The sequence below is a fragment of the Pagrus major genome, chromosome 10, assembly GCF_040436345.1.
Source record: "Pagrus major chromosome 10, Pma_NU_1.0".
NCBI classification, from domain to species: domain Eukaryota; kingdom Metazoa; phylum Chordata; class Actinopteri; order Spariformes; family Sparidae; genus Pagrus; species Pagrus major.
Window position 1 is genome coordinate 2,158,572 of NC_133224.1, and position 25,611 is coordinate 2,184,182.

Genomic DNA, 25,611 nt, shown 5'->3' on the forward strand with positions numbered 1-25,611 from the left:
GTCAGCGTCAGCGTGCTAGAGTAAATACTATGTTTACATTTACATCCACTCAAAATAAAGTGTTTCGTTTATAATAAAATAATACTGATAAGTATCGACAAATGAGTCAAATAAGCCTCAGTCCTTAGAAAGATTCATTTTATTGCAGTTATTCATCAAAAGGTGCAACAACGTCTTGTGTTTTCTCACACTGGAATACGTCATAAGTGCTTTATCACAAATTTACAAGAGTGCAGTCAAAATAGAAAGTATTAGATGAAATGCATCTGATGAAAGTCTCTGATCATTCCACAAACAATATCAATATCAATATAATTTACACATGCAGATAATTAGACTGCAATTCTCCTAGATATACAGTTCAACAAGTAAAGTTTAACAAATATATTTGTTTTTAAAAATAGAGATTTCCACATATACAGTACATAAATATTTACATGCAGTAAAATGTTCAACTTAGCAATGAAATTATAAGCTTATTTTATTCTTCTCCTTCCCTCCTCCTGGTAGTTGTGCCTTCTGAAGTAGAGTAGGGGTTTCTGGCACAACTTTGAAAGGTGCATGGAGAAGGGAAAATACGATACGATACGATATACTTTATCCAATCCAATCCAATCCAATCCACTTTATTTATATAGCACGATTTTAACAAACACAGGGTTACTTTACTGTACCCGCAGGGCAATTTGTCTTAGACTCAAATGCTGTGCACATGTAGCTGCCTTTACAGTGGAGATAATAGCAGAAAAACATAAATGTCTATGTTTAAAGTCTAAAGAGATCAAAAAAGCTTTGTTAGACCAATGCTTTTTGGCCTTCATCTGGGCCATCAAGAAACAAACATGCAACCTAATGGAGTTATTATAACTAAGGTTCAGGAACTGGATCACGCCACTCCTCCTCGCTGATCTGCCACTCATCAATCCAACCACCCGTGACTCATCAACCTAACCACCTGTGCCGCATTAACTCAACCACCTATGTCACCCCAATTCAATCACCTGTGAAATCTATATATGCAAGCCTAACCATTTCTCTCCTGTTCGTCTCAAGTTCTTATAAGGGGAATGATGAAGCCACACCGACCAAGACGTGCGCCCATCGAGACGTACCCCCACTCAGAGTCTCAACCTCCCTGGTTCCTAGATGGTCCAGCCAATCCGAAACCCTTCTCAAACCCCCCTCTTCCTCCAACAACCCTGACCTCCTTTTCCTATCCTTTGCAAAATCTTCTACCAATTTAAATAAACTACCTTAACGTTAAACTGTGGCATGGTCTTGTTAGTGAATGGTCAATTCAGAAGTCCTTCACTATATTTTTTCGAAATATGAAAATTCATAGACTACTATAAATCCACAAGTCTGACTTGAAATTTTACCAAAATTGACACAAACATTCTTTAGATGGTATTTATCAAGTCCTGCAGATCGTGTTCAGATTGGTCAAATGGTCTGTCTGTAGTTATATTAAATATATTGCTGTAGTGAATGCTGAACATTTTTTTATTTCATCTAATCTTCTATCTATTTTCACCAAATGATTGACAATAACCCAGAAACCAGCAGAATGATGTGTGAGATTTTTTAGAATTTCAATTCTAATAGTTGAATTCTTCTTCTCTACCTTTTATACCTGCTTGCAGGTCTACTCGTAATTGTTGTTCCTGTTCTGCACTCTCATGGTCTTCTTTCATGCTTCTTTTATCCAGTGACTATGGATGATTCACTCTCGTTCTTGACCACATTTTTGAAATTCTTCGTCTGCAAGGCCACTGATTCCTCTTGATCCCTGTGTGCCAACAGAAGAAGAAATCTGCTGTGTTGTTGTAGTTTTATCCTTAGAAAAGAAAATGTGTGAAAACGAACACAAAAGAACAAAAGAAGCACAACACTTGCTTCTGAGAAATATCAGTTTACTTGCTTTAAGTGTACGAAAGATATTTTTAAATTGCCTCACTCACTCCTTTGACTGAAGTTCCTTCTCCAGTTCTGCTCTCCTCCTCCTCGTCCTCCTCCACTTCACAGTGGCAGTGTGCCACCAGAAGAAGAAATCTGTTAAAGTTCATACGTTAATTTAGTTTTTCCTTCGAACAAAAAACATGAAATGATGGAACTCCATCAGCAGAAATAATGGTTGAGTTTAACATTGTTGTTTTTGCAATACAATAAAAAGAGAAAATCAGTTAACATTTTTAACAGTTGTACTGATGGTGCCCGACCAAACCTCAAACACAGCAGGTGTCCAGCACCCATTGTGCTATATAATCTATTTATGCTTTGGAATAAACTGCTACACTTCACTACAGCCAATAAAGAGCGCTGACAGTAAGTTGTTATAAAAAAATGGAAAATGAAGATGTGACTTACATTTCTTGGTCACGATGATCATAATGAGGATCCCAACAGCAAAGGCAACACCAAGGACAAGATCAAACTTATTTTTCATGAACCAATCAGAAGAGGACTCATCTATGGAGAAATCAGCTGAAACAATACAACACAGAACAGAATGAGAATTTAAACCTCAGCTGTTTAAAACAGTGGCAGTATATTGAATTTATGCAGAACTCATTCACTACCTGGAACATGTATGAGTGTCTCTCTGGTCTGGTTGGTGCTGTTCTGTTGGACTCTACAGGTGAAGCTGTTGCTGTGTCTCTTCTCCACAGTCACTCTGCTGCTGACAGTATAGAGGTCATCAGGACCTCTGACTGTCTCTGTAGGTCCAGCAGAGAGGAGGTTTCCCTCAGCGTCCAGCCAGAACACCTCAGGTTCTGGATACCAGTCTGTAGAGTTACACTGTAGAACCACATGTCCTTTCTTATCTGACACAACCTCTATGAAGGGTGTGGAGACAGCACCTGATGAGAGGACAGGAGGAATTTCAAACAGTGGTGTGTTTGGATCCAGCTAAAATATATACGTTAATTGGTTTCCATAAGCATTTATTCAAAATACTCAGTAAACTCAATCAGAATCTGACTCACCGACAGTGAGTTGGATGGACGCCTCCTTTTTCATTGACGGAAGATTGCAGAAGTATTTTCCTGCATCAGAGATTTTCACGCTGAATATTTTCATGGAGACGTTTCCACGTGGCAGTTCATCCATAAACAGTCTAGTGCGTAAAACATAAGATGGATTTTGTGTCTCTGACAGCAGACGTCCATCTTGGTGAAAATGGATGTACTCTGGAATCAAATCAGGTCTGGACCACACCACCGTCTCATAACTGGCACTGACTGCAGGTTCAAGGTGACATGGAAGAAGGACGTCATCACCAATCAGGGCTACGACTTGATGTGAACAAATCAGCTCTGACGCCGCTGCGAGAAAAACACAAGAACAAACAAGAGACAGCAGCACAGTAAGTATTAGTCAAAGTTATCAGAGCTGCATTTAAAACAGGTTAGCATGTCAGATTACGACCTCAGTCATACCTGACACAGCCAATACATTCTGAGCCTTATTCATATACGAAGAGCAACAGGGAAATTTTGAAATGCCTGTGGTTGGTCAGTAAGGTCATGTGAGTTCCTGTTTCTACTTCTCTTTTCTTGAACACATTTTATTTTCTCAGTCACCATCAGACATTATTTATAAATTATATTATTATTATTATTATTATTATTATTATTATTATATATTATATATATTATTTATATATTATATATATTATTTATATATTATATATATTATTTATAAAATAGGCCCTGGTGTTTTTGTGTAAATGATTCATATAGCTGAAAGTTTCAGAAACAGTCCTTTAATCACCTCAGATGCTGCTGTGACGTGGCTGTGATGTAAACCTACAGGGAACTGTGACCATTAAAGGTACGTCCATTAAGAGTGCTTGTTTTTGCTGACGCTGTTATTTCTAAGTGTCTGACAACATTATGGAAGTTTGCTGTTTATCTCTGCTGATCATCTGACACCTTCAGGTCACAACTTTAATGTGTTTAACAAAACTTCATGACCAAATTACTGCAAAACTGATGACATTCACATCAGTAAATGTTGGAGATAAAGCAGAAGCTCACACAAACACACACACACACACACACACACACACACACACACCAGTGTGTTACCAGAGAGTTTTAAACAGAAATTACCTCCAAAAAACTTAAAGATGATGGAAAGCAAAACACTGAAGGTACTGAACTTCATCACTGGGACCGTTCTTTCGATGCAGCATCCTGGAGTCCAATTTAAAAAAACAGTATAAAGTCTTATTCTGGTTACACTAATGAAACATCTGTCTTTATTCAGTGGTGGTAGGTAAGTTTCTGACCATGGTAGAGTTCTCTAGATGTTTCTTTCCCTTTGGTTTTATGATCTCTCCCTCATCTTTTTCAACGTTCTGTGATCTGTTTTTCACTCCTGACCAGACTGACTTACTGTCACAACAAAACACAGAAACAGATCACATCTTCGAAAACATTGACAGTCATGCCTAAAATGTAAATAAGAGGAATTTTTCCATTTCTTCTCCTCCTGTACAGTGTATACAAACTTTTACAGACATTTTTCTGATTATCTCAAAGTATTTATATGTACATTTTTACTGCAGTGTTGAGGCTGGAACGACTTCAGTATTGCCACTTCAACAAGCCGTCATGAGTCTTCCTCCAGTGTGATGTGACAACAGATATAACGGATGTTTTCGTTCAACAGCTGTCAAATGCGTCACAGTAAAGGTCTAAGCTTCGACATCAGAAACAGCTCTTACAAGAAGTTACTACTTATTTACTTGACCCAAACAGTACTTTTACCACCACTGTTGGAGTATAACACTAACTTTAACTTAATAACGTCCATTACTTTATATACAGTTCACTATAATGAAATCCTAATAAACAACATAGAATTTACTTTTGAGTGCACAAATAATCTGGAAAATCATGACACATATAAACCATTCAACATCCAAGTTTTCTTTTAATAAACAACTCTTACCAGCAGTCTGTAGAAGAGGAACACTCCTGACTGAAAACTGATTTGTAGTACAGGTTCAGTTCTCACACTGAAATGCGGTGAAGACATACGAACATGAGTCGTACTGCTGCTTGTTTGTGACATGTGATCATCTCTGGTCTACAAACCACAATCTGGCTCCACCTCTTAGCTGTCAAGCTGCTTCTCAAAGCTCCAGCCTGTAAATATAATTGAAAGTAAAGCGATGTGTACCTTTAAGATTTAAAGGTATCGATTTTTTTTTCTGCTTAATAGTTGCTAAAACACCTATTCCTTATTCATATATTTTATTTTCCTACACCACCTCCTGTTTGCAAAATTCATTGTTTGAGAATTTATTCTTATCAGTGTTTATTTGCCTTATATTTGCTAACTGAAAAAAAAAACAGCTTATTTGTTACTGTCCTAAAACACCTCTTATCATCCATAATGTGCAAAAAATCATCATTTTGGAACCTGACTCGGAAATCACATCCAAATTTCTCAGTTCAAAGCCAGTATTGACAAATCTCAGTGAAATATATTATGGAAAATGTGAAAGTCCTCAAATAGTGAAAACTTTGACTTTTGAACCGGCTGCAATCGTCTTTTAACGGAAAAAAATGCTCACAGGGTACAGAGAGAGAAACCAGTTTGTCATCGACGTAACCTACACCTGATGAGCAGGGAAATTCTTAAAAGCTGACAAAGAAGACGCCATGTTGCATTTTGTTGTGCTCATGCTGCTTTACCATCAAACAGTGCGTCACATTAAAAATCCCCTTCATTATCAAAATAAGAACTCTCAAATAAATTAGCCTACACTGCAAATGCCTCCTTACTTTACGTTTGAATTGAGGTAGTTACGGTTAAAATGCAGTATTAATGGAGTATTTTGTGTATCTTTGACTACTTCTTCACAGGGTTCAAAGGATTTCTTCCCTTCTCCCACCAAACATGAAGCATAAAACAATATTCAGTATGCATTTCATATGTTTATGTCTGAGTCACACATTCAAAGATAAGACGCTGTGGCTTTGAAATGCAAAATCAGTTTTGACTGCGGAAAGTCTCGAACACTTCCTACCTTGAGCTGCTCATGTCTTGTTTTGTTGTGTGACGCAGTTTACTATCCAGCTCATGTGCTTGAAAACCACGTGAGTACGTGCCATGCTTGTTGTTGTCAGTATGCTGCCTCATTTCACACGGGAAATGCTGTAATCTTAGTGTTTCTAATATGAAGAAACTTTTTACATTTCAAACAGAGTATCTGTCTCTCTGACAAGATTCTGTGTTTGCATTAGTTTAGATATTTCTTGAGGCTGATTAAAGGGAACAGACTGTAATATGACCTATTTCCTGTCAGTTTGGGCGTCTTCTGCAAACCCTTGCTTCCTGTCATTTAAAGAAATTCCCCCCCTGCACCACTCTTTGTATCAAGTAGACAGCGGGTGTCACAACAGTTGATTTTATTTGCGCTGAATTACCTGCAAATTACACAATCATCATTCGTTTTGTGATTCAGGCTCAAACACATTCTGCTGAGGTGAATAAAGGCAAATCATTCCAGATACTAATGGTTAAGAGAGCTTAGTTACACTCATATATATTAAATAGTTTGTCAAGCCTTCAGTTTCTCATATCATCTGTATGTTTGAACAGTATGGGTTTGCTTTCAGAGCTGATTAAAGGGAACAGACTGTATTATTCCCCATTTCCTGTTTGTTGGGTGTCTTTTGCAAACCTCTGCTCAAACAAAGGTGAGTATTTTGTTGTATGCCGGTCAGAAAGCCTGTTGCGCCCTCTGGTGGTTTCCCTGGAGCTGTTTATGAGATGACATGTTGACATGAGGATATAAGAGATGCTGACAGAGGACGAAGCAGTTCATTACAGTCAGCGTGCTAGAGTAAATACTATGTTTACATTTACATCCACTCAAAATAAAGTGTTTCGTTTATAATAAAATAATACTGATAAGTATCGACAAATGAGTCAAATAAGCCTCAGTCCTTAGAAAGATTCATTTTATTGCAGTTATTCATCAAAAGGTGCAACAACGTCTTGTGTTTTCTCAAACTGGAATACGTCAGAAGTGCTTTATCACAAATGTGCAAGAGTGCAGTCAAAATAGAAAGTATTAGATGAAATGCATCTGATGAAAGTCTCTGATCATTCCACAAACAATATCAATATCAATATAATTTACACATGCAGATAATTAGACTGCAATCCTCCTATGATTACAGGATGACACCGACATACAGTTCAACAAAAATGACAAGTTTAACAAATGTATTTTTTTTAAAAAAATAGAGATTCCCACATATACAGTACATTATTTACATACAATATTTCCATGCAGTAAAATGTTCAACTTGGTAATGAAATTATAAGCTTATTTTATTCTTCTCATTCCCTCCTCCTGGTAGCTGTGCCTTCTGAAGCAGAGTAGGAGTTTCTGGCACAACTTTGAAAGGTGCATGGAGAAGGGAAAATACGATACGATATACTTATACTTGTTAGACCGACACTTTTTGGCCTTCATCTGGGCCATCAAGAAACAAACATGCAACCTAATGGAGTTATTATAACTAAGGTTCAGGAACTGGATCACGCCACTCCTCCTCGCTGATCTGCCACCCAGGCCCAGCCAATCAAACCACCTGCGTCTCATTAATCCAACCACCCGTGACTCATCAACCTCACCACCTGTGCCGCATTAACTCAACCACTATGTCACCCCAATTCAATCACCTGTGAAATCTATATATGCAAGCCTAACCATTTCTCTCCTGTTCGTCTCAAGTTCTTATGAGGGGAATGATGAAGCCACGCCGACCAAGATGTGCGCCCATCAAGACGTACCCCCACTCAGAGTCTCAACCTCCCTGGTTCCTAGATGGTCCAGCCAATACGAAACCCTACTCAAACCCCCCTCTTCATCCAACAACCCCGACATCCCTTTCCTTCCTCCAACAACCCTGACCTCCTCTTCTTATCCTTTTCAAAATCTTCTACCAATTTAAATAAACTACCTCAACGTTAAACTGTGGCATGGTCTTGTGAATGGTCAATTCAGAAGTCCTTCACTATATTTTTTTCGAAATATGAAAATTCATAGACTTCTATAAATCCACAAGTCTGACTTGAAATTTTACCAAATTTGACACAGACATTCTTTAGATGGTATTTATCAAGTCCTGCAGATCGTGTTCAGATTGGTCAAATGGTGTGTCTGTAGTTATATTAAATATATTGCTGTAATTTGCACTGTATGGTCAACAAGCATGTTGGTACTATTCTGCACTCTCACGGTCTCCCCCAGTTGATTCTTTAGTCCAGTGACTATGGATGACTCTCTCTCTTTCTTGACCACATTTTTGAAATTCATCATCTGCAAGCCCACTGATTCCTCTTGATCCCTGTGTGCCAACAGAAGAAGAAATCTGTTAAAGTTCATATGTTCATCTAGTTTTTCCTTCGAACAAAAAACATGAAATGATGGAACTATATCAGCAGAAATAATGGTTGAGTTGAAAATTGTTTGGTTTTTTTTACAATAAAATGAAAAGAGAAAATCAGTTAACATTCTTTACAGGCTTCGATTACATTTCATATTTCTCACTGTTTTAAAGTTTACCCACATAATTTTACAATTTTTCAACATCATATCATAAACATTGTGCTATATATTCTATTTATGCTTTGGAATAAACTGTTACACTTCACTACAGCCAATACAGAGATCTCACAGTAAGTTGTAATAAAAATTGGAAAATGTAAATGTGACTTACATTTCATGTGCACCATGACAACAATGGGCATCAAAGCAGCAAAAAAGACAATGCTCCAAAACCAATCAGAAGAGGACTCATCTATGGAGAAATCAGCTGAAACAATACAACACAGAACAGAATGAGAATTTAAACCTCAGCTGTTTAAAACAGTGACAGTATATTGAATTTATGTAGAACTGATTTCCTACCTGGAACATGTATGAGTGTCTCTCTGGTCTGGTTGATGTGGTTCTGTTGGACTCTACAGGTGAAGCTGTTGCTGTGTCTCCTCTCCACAGTCACTCTGCTGCTGACAGTATAGAGGTCATCAGGACCTCTGACTGTCTCTGTAGGTCCAGCAGAGAGGAGGTTTCCCTCAGCGTCCAGCCAGAACACCTCAGGTTCTGGATACCAGCCTGTAGAGTTACACTGTAGAACCACATTTCTTTTCTTATCTGACACAACCTCTATGAAGGGTGTGGAGACAGCACCTGATGAGAGGACAGTGGTGTGTTTAGATCCAGCAAAAATATATACGTTAATTGGTTTCCATAAGCATTTATTCAAAATACTCAGTAAACTCAATCAGTCTGACTCACCGACAGTGAGTTGGATGGACGTCTCCTTTTTCATTGACGGAAGGTTGCAGAAGTATTTTCCTGCATCAGAGATTTTCACGCTGAATATTTTCATGGAGACGTTTCCACGTGGCAGTTCATCCATAAACAGTCTAGTGCGTAAAAAATAAGATGGATTTTGTTTCTCAAACAGCAGACGTCCATCTTGGTGAAATTGGATGTACTCTGGAATCAAATCAGGTCTGGACCACACCACCGTCTCATAACTGGCACTGACTGCAGGTTCAAGGTGACATGGAAGAAGGACGTCATCACCAATCAGGGCTACGACTTGATGTGAACAAATCAGCTCTGACGCCGCTGCAAGAAAAACACAAGAACAAACAAGAGACAGCAGCACAGTAAGTATTAGTCAAAGTTATCAGAGCTGCATTTAAAACAGGTTAGCATGTCAGACTATGACCTCTGTGGCCTCAGTCATAATCTGACACAGCCAATACAGTCTGAGCCTTGTTCACACAAAGGGCTGAGGTGTTGTTTCGAAATGCCTGTGGTTGGTCAGTAAGGTCAAGTGAGTTCCTGTTCTACTTCTCTTTTCTTGGTCACATGTTTTTTTCTCACCATCAGACATTATTTATATGTTTATATGTTGGTGTGTAAATGATTCATATAGCTGAAAGTTTCAGAAACAGTCCTTTAAATCGCCTCAGCTGCTGCTGTGACGTGGCTGTGATGTAAACCTACAGGGAACTGTGACCGTTAAAGGTACGTCCATTAAGAGTGCTTGTTTTTGCTGACGCTGTTATTTCTAAGTGTCTGACAACATTATGGAAGTTGTACTGTTTATCTCTGCTGATCATCTGACACCTTCAGGTCACAACTTTAATGTGTTTAACAAACACTTCATGACCAAATTACTGCAAAACTGATGACATTCACATCAGTAAATGTTGGAGATAAAGCAGAAGCTGACACACACACACACACACACACACACACACCAGTGTGTTACCACAGTGTTTTACACAGAAATCACCTCCAAAAAACTGCATCAGAAAGATGATGGAAAGCGAAACACTGAAGGTACTGAGCTCCATCACTGGGAGCCTTTCTTTGGATGCAGCATCCTGGAGTCCTGAAGATGAAATGAAAAAAGTATTAAGAGGACAAAGTCTTATTCTGGTTACAGTAATGACACATCTGTTATTCAGTGGTGGTAGGTTAGTTTCTGACCATGGTAGAGATTTCTAGAGGTTTCTTTCCCTTTGGTTTTATGATCTCTCGCTCATCTTTTTCAACGTTCTGATCTGTTCTGATCTGTTTTTCACTCTTTCTGAGTGACTTTCTGTCACCTCTTACCACAAAAACAGATCACATCTTCACATGCAAGCACTGGTGGAAAACACTCCACTGTAAATGAGAGGAATTTCGTTTCTTGCTGTTTCCCATTTCTTCTCCTCCTCTACAGTGTATACGAACTATTAAAGACATTTTAAGGCAAGGCAAGGCAAATTTATTTGTATAGCACCTTTCATACACAAGGCAATTCATAGTGCTTTACAGATGCAAGGCAATATATAGGAAATTTAAAAAAGAGGGGGAAAAAATCAATAAAATATTAAAATGTAATTTAAAATCATTGAAATAGTTAACATTGACACAACAGCAGATATCAAAGTAGAAATTGACACTATAGGAAAGCTGCAGTAAACAGGAATGTTTTCAGCCCTGATTTAAATGAGCTGACAGTTTGTGCACAGGCATTCAGGGAGTTTGTTCCACTGGTGAGGACCAAGGAAGCTAAATGCAGCTTCACCCTGCTTGGTTCTGTCCCTGATGACCTGAGGGCTCTGGATGCTTCATATCCCACCAGCAGCTCTGACATGTATCTAGGTCCAAGACCATTTAGTGATTTGTAGACCAGTAACAGGATTTTAAACTCTATCCTTTGGCTCACAGGGAGCCAGTGCAGGGATTTAAGGACAGGTGTGATATGGTCCATTTTCCTGCTGTTGGTCAGGACTCTGGCAGCAGCATTCTGGATGAGCTGCAGCTGCTTGATTGAGTTTTTACTGAGACCTGTAAAGACACCATTACAATAATCTAACCTACTAAGAATAAATGCATGAACTAGTTTTTCCATGTCTTGTTTAGACAGAAGTCCTTTAATTTGTGCAATGTTTAATGAGGTTTTCAAAGTATTTATATCTACATTGAGGCTGGTGCTACTTCAGCATTGTGATGAAATAAAACCCTTTCAACAAGCCGTCATGAGTCTTCCTCCAGTGTGATGTGACAACAGATATAAGTGACTTTATCATTCAACAGCTGTCAAATGCGTCACAGTAAAGGTCCAAGCTTCGACATCAGAAACAGATCTCATAGGTCAACGAAGAGGAACAGTGAGATAAACATCAAACTACTACAAATACTTATTTACTTGACCCAAACAGTACTTTTACCACCACTGTTGGAGTATAACACTAACTTTAACTTAATAATGTCCATTACTCTATATAGAGTTCACTATAATGAAGTCCTATTAGACAACATGAAATTTACTTTTGAGTGCACAAATAATCAAGAAAATCATGACATATATAGATATACAATTTAACATCCAAGTTTTCTTTTAACACAAAGCTCTTACCAGCTTATCTGTATCTTATCTGTAGAGGGGAACACTCCTGACATAACTGAAACATACTACAAATCAGTTCTCACACTGAAATGCAGTGAGGGAGATGTGTGATCTTCAGCAAACCACAATCTGGCTCCACCTCTTATCAGCTGTTAAGCTGCTTCTCAGAGCTCCAGTCTGTAAATATAATTGAAAGTGAAGCGATGTGTTTACAAAGATCACAATGTTTTCCTTCAGGAACAGTTATATTATGTTATTATTACAATGATGTATTCTAAATAAATCAGGTTTTATTTACCCAAAAATAGAATGAAAACCTACAGAAAGTATAATAGTGGGAACAGTGAGCAGTCTGAACTGACAGAAGGAGGAACTACCTCTGCAAACTGAACTAACACCAGAACATGTGACCAAACCACAAGCTACATTTCCTGTTGCCATAATTTTTTTTTACCATATTCAGGTTCAAACATATGTGCAACTAAAATAATTTAAAGGAAACATTCACACAGATCCTGTACATCATATCATATATTTATGGTTAAGAGAGCTTGGTTATATCCTCATATAGTTAAAAAAAAAAAAATCAATGTGCCTCTCGTCCGGTCCAACCAGCAGGTTGCAGGTAGTTTTTACAAGCAGAAGGAGTGACAGTGGGGACAGCCAATCACATGTGAGTTAGCGAGAAACCGGCAGCCGATCAGGGAGCGGTATTTAGGTTAGAGGCGGGACTTCTAGCAGAGACCGACATTTAACCCTTTGTGTGCCATAATCACTGACTAAACACTGCGGACAGCGGTTGTACTGATAGTGACGACACAGTAGCGGCTGAATATTGGTAGGGACGTGTCCCTAGCACCCTACCCAATTCTACGCCCTTGATTAATTACCTGACCAAAACAGTACTTTTACCACCACTGTTGGAGTATAACACTAACTTTAACTTAATAATGTCCATTACTCTATCAATCAATCAATCAATCAAACTTTATTTGTAGAGCGCTTTTCATACATGGTAATGTAGCTCAAAGTGCTTTACAGAAATTAAAAACAGCAGCAGCAACAATTAAAACAACACCCCCCCCCTCCACACACACACATACACAGCCACACCCAGCTACTTAAAACCCAACAGGAAATATAAAAAAGTGAGTAATAATAAATAACTAAATAGTGATAAATGAAACAGGGCACTAACAACAGGTATTGCGGAACTGAGGAAACGCTATCATCGATGTATTTCAGTAAAATAAAATAAAAAAGATAAAATAATAAAACTCTAAAACTAACTAAGAATGATAAAATACTAAAAGAGGTTTAAAAGTCTAAAACTGTTTATAAGCGAAGAAATAAAAAATAATCATAAATAAAGTAAAACAAGATAAAACAAGATTATTAAAATAAATAAATGAATAGAAAGTGAATAGATAAATCAAATAAAACCAGGTTTAAACAGGATAAAAAACAATAAATACATAAATAAAATTCAGCTAAAAGCCAGCCTAAAAAGGAAGGTCTTAAAAGTATCAACATTCTGCAGCGCCCTCAGGTCCTCTGGGAGGCTGTTCCACAAACGTGGACCACGGTATTGAAAGGTGGCCTCCCCGTGAGTTTTTGTTCTCACTTTCTGAATGGTTAAAAGGTTGTGACCAGAGGACCTGAGGGTTCTGGAGGGTTCATACGATAAAAGCAAATATGATAAATAAGTTGGGCCAAGGCCATTAAGAGCTTTAAAAACTAATAAAAGGATCTTAAAATCAATCCTGAAGTAGACAGGAAGCCAGTGCAGAGACTTTAAAATGGGTGTGATGTGTGCTCTCTTTCTGGTTTTAGTCTATATACAGTTCACTATAATGAAGTCCTAATAGACAACATGAGTGCACAAATAATCAAGAAAATCACGACATATATAGATACACCATTTAACATCCAAGTTTTCTTTTAACACAAAGCTCTTACCAGCAGTCTGAAGAGGGGAACACTCCTGACTGAAAACTGATGTGTAGTATGTTTCAGTTTTCAAACACTGAAATGCAGTGAGGGAGACGTGTGATCATCAGCAAACCACAATCTGGCTCCACCTCTTATCAGCTGTTAAGCTGCTTCTCAGAGCTCCAGTCTGTAAATATAATTGAAAGTGAAGCGATGTGTTTACAAAGATCACAATGTTTTCCTTCAGGAACAGTTATATTATGTTATTATTACAATGATGTATTCTAAATAAATCAGGTTTTATTTACCCAAAAATAGAATGAAAACCTACAGAAAGTATAATAGTGGGAACAGTGAGCAGTCTGAACTGACAGAAGGAGGAACTACCTCTGCAAACTGAACTAACACCAGAACACGAGACCAAACCACAAGCTACATTTCCTGTTGACATCATTTTGTTTACCATATTCAGGTTCAAACATATGTGCAACTAAAATAAGTTAAAGCAAACATTCACACAGATCCTGTACATCATATTATATATTTATGGCTAAGAGAGCTTGGTTATATCCTCATATAGTTAAAAAACAAAAAACAATGCTGTTGGAGTCTCACTTTCCATGTTGCACCAGGGTTTCCCCTTCAGGTGTAACCAATTCTGTATAGATGTGGGGCACAGATGAAGAACAGTACATTTGTCCATTGATTTAACAGAGGCTGCTGGTTTCGACATTTCGAGACCATTTCACATTTTAAACCACAAGACCGTGGGAAGCTTTTTGAAAAGCTACTATCTGATTGTGAGTAAACAAACTTAAAAATGTTTGATTCAAACTTCATTAGAGGTTAAATACAGAAATGTTTTGACTTCCACTTTGATTTGAATGGTTAGACTGTTGTATAAAGTGAACAGTGTTGTGTTGTGTGCCTGTCAGGAAGCCTGATGCGCCCTCTGGTGGTTGAACTGAAGCTGTTCACGAGGACACATGTCCATGCAGAGGGAGAGGGGATAAAGGTGCTGTATCATAGACAACTGGACCTTCACCTCTCATCCAAGAGGCTTCTTCACCTCTAACTACCTGGAGGGGAGCTGCAGGGTTTTAAACCCTGTGTGGAGCTCAGTAGCAAGTTGTGTGTGGTGTTTAAATCTCCTGTAAATAACACAATTACACAACATGAGAGTAAATCAGTATCATCACATGAAGCGGTTGTGCTGCTCTCCCTTGTCATTTTGTTGTACTTTACGCAGTGCCACATGACTTCCAGTCTCTGACAGCTGTGTAAAGTGCATGACCCTGATGTTGCCTCATCCTGATGTGACGTTCAATGTTGTCTCAAGAGCTGGGAAATTAGACTTCTGATTCAAACTCTGTCTGAACACTTTGATACAAGTGTCTTTACACCCTCACAGCAAAACAGAGTTGCAGCATTCTCCCGAACAACTGAAGTAGCTGGGGACTTGTTTTACAGCTCGTCTGCTGTAATCCAAGTCTCCAGAAGCCCCGAGATCCTAATTTAAAGCTTAAAAAAGGGTGTAAATGCGACTGTTCAAGTCAATTTGTGAACTTGAGGCTTACGGAGACTTGGATTACGCTGGTGAAGCTATATTGACCACCTCCTAAAGGTCTAAACTATACTCCTTGATTAATTTATTAACAGAGATTCAACATTTTCCCTGTGAACAAGCACAAAAAATGCCTTTTAACAGGCAGAAACCTGGAGCAGAACCGGAGTCAGTGGTGGGAAAACGCTGTAACGCTGCTTTTGTTTTTGCTTCTATAAAACCAAACCCTACAGCTGCACTCAGGGTGATAAAGTTTTATATATTTCAAACTGTATTGTCTTTTGTGGTATTTTTCAATGCTTTTTTTTGCTGTACATGTTAGTGCTGTGCAAAATATTGAAATATCAAGTCGACCTATTTGAAATATCTTCAGTACAGTTAATTTTGGTCGTTTGTTTTTAACTCAACACACTCAAAGCGCACAAGGTTTGTTACGCTTGTCTTTTAATAAAAAAAATAAAGATAAGGATGTTTTTCAGTGTGTTGCATCAAAGTCAGAGGTTGTAGCGTGGTGACAACACTCGTGTATGTTTAGATACAGATTCAACCAGTGCACTGAGGTGGGAAGCAGCAGAACACCCGACTTTTCCCAGCGACCTTGAACGCAGCAATGCAGTACCGGTAGTGGAAACCTGTGAACGCAGCTCAGTCTGATCAGACTGCTCAGCTGATCACACCTGCTCCAGCTGACTCCTGTTCCTGGACTTACCCTCCTGCAGCCTCCGTGTCCGGTGATGTATCGTCGCGTGCTGCTGGCCGCCTCTCTGCTGTCCGCCTGTACAGGTCTGTCAGTCTGTGCTCGTGCTTTTACTTTGGAGGGTTTGTCTGTAAAAGGCTGAACAAACCAGCGCGTTGGCAACAAAAGTAGTTACACATGAGTTCAGGAGAGTTTTATTGTTGCTGTTCTCAGACTAATTCAGATACAATCACGCTGATAAAGACACATGCACAGCGGTGGGATGTAACTAAGTACATTTACTCAAGTATTGTGTACAATTTTGAGATACTTGTACTTGTTAGAAGCAAATATTCTACTTTTAACTCAACAACAGTAGATTTATTGGATAACTTTAGTTACTAGTTACTTTGCAGATTACATGTTGCATCAGAGCCGAAGTAGAATATTTTGAAATGTGTTTATTCTGATAATCAGTCGACTCACAGTATACAGTGTACATACATGTTAGTATAATGTCTGTATCAGTAACTTTTACTGGTAAGTATGATACTCGAGTACATTTAACATCAGATACTTTAAGAACACTCAATCAGTTTATCTGGACAGGAAGGTAACCTGAAAAGTAACTAGTAACTAAAGCTGTCAGACGAATGTAGTGGAGTAAAAAGTACAATATTTACCTCAGAGATGTAGTGGAGTAGAAGTATAAAGTTCCAGAAAATGGAAATACTCAAGTAAAGTACCTTGAATTTGAACCTTTACAGTACTTGAGTAAATGTACTTAGTTACTTTCCAGATTGAAATAGTGAAAAATAAAATACAGGAAATGTTTTGTAATTTGTTACACAAATAACTTCTTTCTGTTTGCTGTTTCCACTGGTGGAATGTAACTGAGTACATTTACTCAAGTACTGTACTTAAGTGCAACTCTGAGGTGGTTTAACTTTCCATCTCCTGCTGCTTTAAACTTCTACTCTGCCACATTTTGGAGGCAGATATTGTACATTTTAGTCAGCTACATTTATGTGACTACTCTAGTTACTGGTTACTTTGCAGATTACATGCTGCATCAGAGTATCGTCTTTGTACAGGCTTTACTTTGCAGGGCTTAAAGGCTCCAGATGAGCGTGTCGCTAACCACAAAGAAAGAGAAAGGGAAGTTGAGTTTGTGGGTTTGAAAATCCGACCGTCTGTTTATCGTTGAGGCGGTTTTGTTTTTGTGAAATGACTGCATGTGTTTGCAAACACACTCTCAGCTGGAGTCGCACTACTTCCTTTATCTGGAGCGAGTCAGAGGTCAGACGACACATGTGAAGTGAGTCTGCGTCACATTTTCATTAAACAGCGTTTTATTGTTGCTGTTATCAGACTAATTTAAATACAATCAAGCTGATAAAGACAAACGTACAGTGCTACAACTCAGAGGTGAATATTGTACTTTTTCTGACACACACACACACACACACACCACAGGCACACTGTCTCATTTATCAGTCCTGTTAAAAGGAAATGATTTGATGTATTTCAGCTGTCAGCACCAGGACTTGAGACTTTTAGCTAAACTTCTGCGGTTTCTACGAACACTTTCATGTCACTCATCCATTCTGTGAGTGTGACAGGCTAATTGCTGCTTGTCATGAATGAAATGTACTCCTGCTTTCTAGTAATCAAAATGATAATTATTATTTACATTATTAACACTGTAATCGCTGACGATGCTGACAGCTCTCCCTCAGAGCACTGTAATTAAAACGTAGTGCATTTTTATTATGGAAAGTGACTGTAATCAAATGAACAGTGGAAACTTTAATGACCTCCGGAGCACGAGGAACTGCTCGTCTGCCGAGTGTTTCGCAAGTTGTTGATCCGAGATTCCAGTTAGTTGAGATTCCTTCGTCACACCGGTTTCCTGTTTGCCTGTGGAAAAAAAGGGAAGTTCTCCGGGGAGACCTCTGATTTATGATTAGTTTATAAACCCAAGAGATGTCTGAGTCAGCACGGGTGCTTCCAGCAGACTGTTACAGACCTGCCCTCACACGTGTCCAAGATGTTGGTCATAACATACAAACACACTTTCACACTCCTGACAGTCCGGGTCCGACTGAGATTGCGTAGGCGGCAGCAGAGTACGTGTGTGTGCTTTCTTAAATAAATATTATTGTCTTTCTAGAGATTGTACTCTTTACTGCTACTCTACTTTTTGGCCCGTGACACCCTGAAATGACGCACTACATGCTGCCCAGACTTTGAGTTGTGACACTTCAACCAGAGAGTCTTTAATTTAAACAACTTTTAAAGGCCTGAAGGTTGCAGGAGAATCCAAACTCCTTCTCAACCCAGTCGCCAGAATGAACGTTGGCTCTATATGTTTCTGTATACCAAGCATTTGTTGGTACTTGACATTTATAATGTTTCTTTCGGTTCCATCTTCAGTTCTATGATGTTACAGCGCTTTGCTTCTGGTCTGGTTAGGTTCTGGCATAAAACCACTTGGTTAGGGTTAGGAAAAGATCATGTTTTGGTGGCCACAAATAAGGTTGGAAATATCCTAACGTCTCATCAGGAACAGCCCCCACCGCAACACTGTACTCGATGTGTAACGTATGTCTCTAAATGATTTGTACGTCTTGTGTTTTCCCAGGAGAAACCTCTGTGAATGCTCCAACAAAGACCGTCTACGCCTTCGTTGGCGAGGATGTCGTTCTTCCCTGCAGTTTCAAGATCACTTCGAGCGATGACTTTCCAACGGTGGAGTGGTCCAAGGAGGGCCTGCAGCCCAACGTCATCTTCTTGTACCGGGACGGCTGTGAGACTAACGAGATGAAGAATCCGGCCTTCCACTACCGGACGAGCTTCATCACGAAAGAAATGAAGAACAGGAACATCTCCTTAAGGATCTCCAATGTCCAGCTGTCTGATGCAGGGAAATACCAATGCATGAGGCTCTGGAAGAAAGCCCCACGGGACATTTCAACTGTGGAGCTTGTTGTAGGTACGTCCGGTCTAGTCTATTTGCAGCTGCACGATAGTCCTCTAAATCCTTCCTGTTCTGTCAGGGAACAGGGTCCTTCTAAAAGTGCTGCCAAGGTCTGAAAGTTTGGTCCTTTCCTAATTTGGACCGATTCATTCAGGGCTGAGCCCAATCGGGCGATCATTGAATTACGCAGTTGGGGTGTGGATCACACCTACGAGCTATACTATGATCAAAGATTTAATTACCTGTACAATCTCTCAGGTGTGGCTTCCATTCTTCACTCCATTAAATTAATGACATGATATTATGTTGTTCTCAGTTTGTCCTAAAGCTAAAAAATGCAGCCAAGAGCTTCACCCAAAGGAGTGTGACGAAATCAAGACTGACAATCACTTTTACAACTCGGTTGGGTGTGGTGCATTCAGTCAGTTATTAACTTAAGTCCATGTGGGTGGAAACAGTTTTTCCACTTCAACACTGTATGAATGAAAAGCTGTTTTTCAATGAATATCCCAGTCATATTTCACACATTTTGACAGAAACGTTCAGTGAACCCCTCGCAGGTAAATCCTTGCATAATGCTTGTTTTTATAGGCGCTGTCTCTGAGCCAAAACTGTCAGTGGTGCCAGCTGAGAGCGGAGGAGTGACTCTTCACTGTGAGGCCACCTGCTGGCTGCCAGAGCCCGAGATCAAGTTCCTGGATCATCAGGGGAACAACATCACTGCTGATCACACGAGCAGACGTCAAGACGCCAGTGGATGTTTCACTGTGACTCGAAGAGTGACTCTCCAGGATGCTACCCACAGGTTCACATCCACTTCTTCACTCAAACTTAAATTATTATTCTACGAGAGGCCTTTTGGCTCCATCTTTTCAAACATAATCAAGAAGGTTTTGTTTTCTGTCCCAAATCTGAGACTTTTAGTCAGTCAGCATCATTTATGTCAGAATCCTGCACAAAACCATTGAAAGAGGTCACAGGAACACGAATGTGCTGCAGTCTGAAACCTCTCTATTCACTTTAGTTGCTATCAGTGAGGGTAGAACAAAATGCAGCACACCCTCATTCCTAAACGACTGAATAGGTCAATTGCGAGTGACTCCCAACTCTGCTCTGGAGCAGGGCCGGCAATTCCTGGACTAAAGTCCAGCTGAGCCCACTTCAAAATGTTCTTGTGTAAAAGTTTTCTTAACCAGGGCTGAGAAGCATCTGAGGACACTTTTAGCTCTAGGCTAAGTGCAGTGTGATGATGTCGGTCCTTTTACCAAATAAAATAGGAACATAAAATATGTTAGTTAATCTGTGCGGTTCATGTTCCCCAGATGAATCTCTGCAGTAGCAAAAATGTGGGTTGAATCATGAGTCATGTTGGAGAAATTACAGTGACGCACCAACTGCAAGACTTTTTCCCATAAGAAAACATAACATCTATGATTCATTAACTGCAAACTTGTGTTCGTCGCAGGGTCACCTGCAGTGTTCACCAGCCGGAGAGCAACCAGACCAGAGTCGCACAGATACACATACCAGGTAGGCCGGAGCTTTAACACACCTGTACAGACTGGGTTATGAAAGAAAACAAAAAAGTCACCATGTCAAGTGTTATAGTAGAGTTAAATTATCATGTTATATGTTGTCAGTCAGGTTGGTCGCCGTTACAACGCTGCAAGAGTTTGGAATGAAACTAAAAATCAACTTTTCCTACAGATATGACCTTTTAATATGTGTTGTAACACTTTTAATGTTTCCAGTAATGAGATGAGATTAGATCATCGTAAAATCTTGACACTTTCTGTCACATTTTTGAATGTGAAAGGTCATATTTTGGTTATTAACGATGCTCTAACACCCAAATGGCCAACATACGTCTACAGACATCAGCTGTCTGTTTGGGAAGACGAGATTTCGACCAAATGCTGACATCTTAACAGCATCTTCCCAAACACACGAGACATATGTGTGCTATCTGGGTACTTTCAGAAGATTTTCATCTCATTCCAGTTATTTTCTGGATAATAACAACCTGAGTTTACTTATTTTAAGTTTTAATATATGACTTCATATTTTCATACTCCACTGTTACACATTGTGACAGCTGGATGTACGAGTCGTCTCTTTGAAATGCATCAAACTCCACTCAGTCTCTTGTCCGCGGACAGAGGAAGACTCCGGTGACCTTAGTTTTATAAAGTTTCCCGCAGTAGAAAAGCAGAATGAAATCTGCTCCTGACAACAGATAATGTGGTCTCCATGTGTGTTATAAAGGATTTATGATATATCCCATAATTTACATTTATGTCTTTTCAGGTGACTGCATGAGGCCCTGCTTTCTATCCACTGGCATCGCTGTTGGAGAAACCATTTTACTTCTGTTAGCGTTGTTGTGTGGCTTAACTGTCTTGGTAATGAAGACATGCAGAAAATCTGGTAAGTCAGTAACACTGAGACAATACTGGCACAGAAACTCGCTTCTCAACTAGCACAACATAACATGACTGACTAACATACTGTGATAACATAAGAGTCCAAGAAGATGGCAGATCGGCTCCACACGGGTCGGGAACAATCCTGTACAAATCAAGACATTCTTACCATCTAACTTCATTAGATTTATTTCTGTCACAGTATATTCTTGACAGCTGTTGTGATATTTTCTAATTGTTTCGACTTGTTTTAACACCAAAGTTGTTCTTGAACACAATACTGCCAGTACTTTTTGTCTGCTGATTGTGGAAACGTGATGAAACTTGCCCGCAATTTGAGCAGAAGGCAGTTTTATTTGGCACTTTTAGGGGCGTCGAGTATGCAAATGTCATGCACATGGTTTACAGCAAGTTCCTGCAGTCACCAGAGTATGAAAAATTCCTCAGATAACAATAAGGGGCGGATCGAGAAAGGAATACGTAAATGTTCTGGCATGAGGCCGACTGAAAGTCATGATTCAAGCGTATCAGGTTACAGATCAGGAAGCAGGTCTGTTGGATGTCAAACCCTGCTTTCATTAATCTCCTCATACCAAGTAAACATGGTCAGTTTCAATATTTACCCGGACAGTCTTTAGATGTGCTAAAGAGTGTTATAGTGGGAGAAATCACTTTTAAAACTTGTGAAATTAATGTTTAAAATCACTGTCATTGAGCGTAACATGAGGTGTGCAGAAGTCTCGCAACATTCAGAGACTTTTAATGTGAAACAGTTGCAGGAAGTGTTTATTCTAATGAGAAATAGTAATTCCTACACACATTTCTTACCACTGCATGGATTTATTTCATTAAAAGGTCAATGTTTGTCAAGACAAACAAGATGGCAAACATTACACTTCCTGTGAGTACTTAAGTACACCTAAGTATATAAGTGTATTCCTCGCTCCATTAAAAACAAAATAAGTGATGCTCATTTGGCCTTCAGAGGTGTTTATTTTGACATGAAACAGAATATCTGCGGGAAAAAGCCTCCTCATTCTCTATTCATTGTATTTATTTATCCTCCTTTTCAAGAATAATTCCAGGACATTATTGCAGTTTGGGCATTATCTTCTTTGTTTTGAACTCTTGAAGTTAAATTATCTTTTAGTAAAAGACAAATGTGAAACTAAAGCTTTTTTTTTTGTACTCACACAGCAAAGGAAGCACATTTCCCGATGATAAGGCAGTCGTCAGATCAGAGTACAGTGAGTACCATCAATGGTTCCTGTGAAGATCAACCCTTCCTGCAGAGTGTCAGGGTTGACAACGACGAAATTGGGAAGCTGAAAAGAGAGATTGCCGACCTCAAGTCAAAGCTTCATGAGAAGGAAGAGACCATCCACCAGCTACAGAACAAAAATCCTCCTCTAAGTCCTGTTGTTTTCCAGCTCGGCTCGCCAACCATGTTCTTCAGTCCTGCAGCTTCAGCCGACAGCAACCCTCCAGAACCTGTAAACTTACCCCAGAACCAAGGTCGTAAACCTGGCCTCACTCGACAAAACAGTATCCAAGCACCTGACCGCCTGAAGCAAAGGAACCGTATCAACAGCAGCCCTGCTATTTTTAAGTTTGATGATCTGGTGCCGTCTGCTTCTTCAAAGAAAAAGCTCGGCCAGATCGGTCGTTCCAAGAGTGACGGTTTTGCTTGTCGTGATCCAAAAGTTCCCAACCCTCAGCGTCGACATTCCTTAGCGTCAAGTCACAATAACCGCTACACACCGCTGGCAGGCTTACTGGAGGAAAACGAGCTGTTAATATCAGAAGAAAAGAGCACAAAGTTTGATACAAAGATGTAAAAGGTTCAGTCGGGGATTTTTGTAAACCTTAACAAAAAAAGAAAACTATCTGCATGGCCAGATGCTGCTGAGGGTGGCGTCAGTCTTCTCATTTAATTCTTGCCTTTTTTGTCCAAAAGCTGAAAGTTTCCTTCAGGCATAGCAAGAGATTTCTTTTTTGCTTGATTTTCTTGACATGTTCGACTTTTCATGTGAATTTTCCCAGTTGGTTAAACATTTTTTCCCCAATTATTCCGACACCCCATGAACGCACTACTTGATCTTTAGCTCATGATTAGCCTGCTTGTGCTAACTAGCTACCTTATGCTAGATTCCTAAAATGCAAGATTACAGCACAGTTTTCAGGACAATTTATTCACTACAGAAAATAACTTTTGTACACGATAACCACTGGAACAAATCATTTGTGGATTTAATGAATGGAGACTAAAGTCATGTTAGCAGACCAAGGCTAACTGGGCTTTAGCTACAATCTAGAAGCTAAATGGGTGTAGCTGATATCAGAGCAGCTCTTTAAACTGTCTGTAATGTTGCACTTGTGTCTTTTATCTGAATTACTGGTGAAAATTTGACTCTAAAATACTTCTGATGAGACAGTTTTGCAATCATTCGCGTCACGCTTCATGTTTCCTTCACCAAAGGACTTCACACCTGCAGGTCGTTTCACAATTTCACAACAGTTTTATTTATTCGTGTCCGTGCACATTTTCTGCTCACTTTTTGTAAATCTCTTCATGTGTTGACCACATGAGCTTATGTTTAAATAATGATTGCATATTGTAATGTGATGCAATAAGATCTGACGTCTGGGGGGAGGGATACTTTTATTTAAATTGCTTTGTATTTGGGATAAAGTATTGATTTTTTATTTAATCTTTGTTATTTTTTATATAAATCTATATGAATATTTTCTAAATCTCTCCTTTTGTATGTTCACTACACACTGTCATGAAATAAAGCACTCTCCCTTTTTAACAAAATGCTGGCTTCATTCACACAATCCTGGTCTCAGACCTGAAAACAGATAAAGAGCCCCCCCTAGTGATTTAATTATAACACTACATTTCATTTTGATTCATTCCTGGATCAAGTCAAAGTCCATATTATAGCTTAAATATGAATAGTAAGAGCACTCAGAGCAGTAAACTGTCCCCTGGCAGTGTTTTACTATCATATCTGATGTTTCTGGATTAATATTACAGCTGCATTCATGTGTACATTGAAACTTAATCAATTTGTGTTGCAAGTTTTTTGGGGTTAAATTTTCATCCTGAGACAACACTGTGCTTATGGGCTGGTTAAGTTTATACAGAAAAAAATATTTGTTTAGGGTTGGGAAATATAATGTTCTGCCTTAAAACACCCAGTTTTGTTGCCACAAATATTATTGGAAATGTCCCAGTGTCCTCTTCAAAAAGGACATGATGAAGTGTATTAGTCTTCCATTGGACTAATAGTGGTGTAATGCCCTCTGCACCTTTAGCAGAAAATAAATGACATGAAATAATTACGACAGAAAATGTTTTGACTGAAAACAAGCTGTTCTACTCATCATATATTCTTCCAAACAACAATGTGCAAGCTCTGCTAAGGTCGACAATGTGAACACAGTTTTCCCTTTCCTGACCAAGCTCCTCAAAATATATGTGACATTGCAAGAGACAACCGCGTCAGTGAAGACAGGCTCCCAGATCTTATGCTGCTCTCCACTGAGAGAAACATCCCTGTTGACCTTAACAAGCTCATAAATACAAACACGTGGCCAAATGAAGAATCCCACTGTGACTGACCATCCCGACCAACCCAAACATCTCAACACACATCTCATTCTCACTGTCTTCATCACTTGTGTATCTCTGTGAAATAATATTGTTCCCTGTGTGTTTATTATAGTGCTGCAGGAGTTATAATCACACAGTAAAGATCTTAACCAGGGTTAGTAACTACTTCACTATAAATGTATAATGACTGTCTGCACGTTGGTGCCTCACCGCGTCCAGCCAGGGCCCTTTGTATATTTTTATTTGATTTGGTCCGTTCATTATCTGCAACTTATTATTGGTTTTATGTATTTCTGAAATGGTTTCTTATGAAATGCAAACATATATATATATATATATATATATATATATATATATATATATATATATATATATATATACATGTGTGTGTGTGTTTGTCGTATGATCAGGTGGCTTCTCTGTTTCTCACATTAGTTTAAGTCGCTTCTTTTGGGCCCGTCTCCAC

At 39.0% G+C, this 25,611-nt stretch overlaps 3 protein-coding genes across 3 annotated transcripts in view; 1 reads left to right on the forward strand and 2 right to left on the reverse strand.

Moving 5' to 3' along the window:
• Positions 1-124: 124 nt before the first annotated feature.
• On the reverse strand, positions 125-5,029 carry LOC141003694 (butyrophilin subfamily 1 member A1-like). The gene is made up of 7 exons (XM_073475117.1): positions 4,960-5,029; positions 4,116-4,199; positions 2,988-3,326; positions 2,580-2,861; positions 2,368-2,484; positions 1,962-2,052; positions 125-1,789 (listed from the first exon to the last, which is right to left on the reverse strand). The coding sequence occupies exons 2-7, from the start codon at positions 4,168-4,170 to the stop codon at positions 1,702-1,704; spliced, it is 972 nt and encodes a 323-aa protein (XP_073331218.1). The 5' UTR covers positions 4,171-4,199; positions 4,960-5,029; the 3' UTR covers positions 125-1,701.
• A 3,850-nt stretch (positions 5,030-8,879) lies between these two features.
• The window catches only part of LOC141004060 (butyrophilin subfamily 1 member A1-like), a 118,041-nt gene continuing 101,309 nt past the window's right edge, over positions 8,880-25,611 (reverse strand). Inside the window, exons 2-4 of the mRNA XM_073475556.1 lie at positions 9,332-9,670; positions 8,942-9,223; positions 8,880-8,890 (exon numbers count right to left, since the gene is read on the reverse strand). Of these exons, the coding sequence (XP_073331657.1) occupies positions 8,880-8,890; positions 8,942-9,223; positions 9,332-9,670 (632 nt within the window). The remainder of the gene's footprint in view (positions 8,891-8,941; positions 9,224-9,331; positions 9,671-25,611) is intronic.
• LOC141003443 (butyrophilin-like protein 1) lies at positions 16,091-24,338 on the forward strand. The gene is made up of 6 exons (XM_073474784.1): positions 16,091-16,230; positions 18,768-19,118; positions 19,695-19,908; positions 20,569-20,633; positions 21,411-21,530; positions 22,724-24,338. Exons 1-6 carry the CDS (start codon positions 16,182-16,184, stop codon positions 23,362-23,364), a joined length of 1,440 nt encoding a protein of 479 aa, XP_073330885.1. The 5' UTR covers positions 16,091-16,181; the 3' UTR covers positions 23,365-24,338.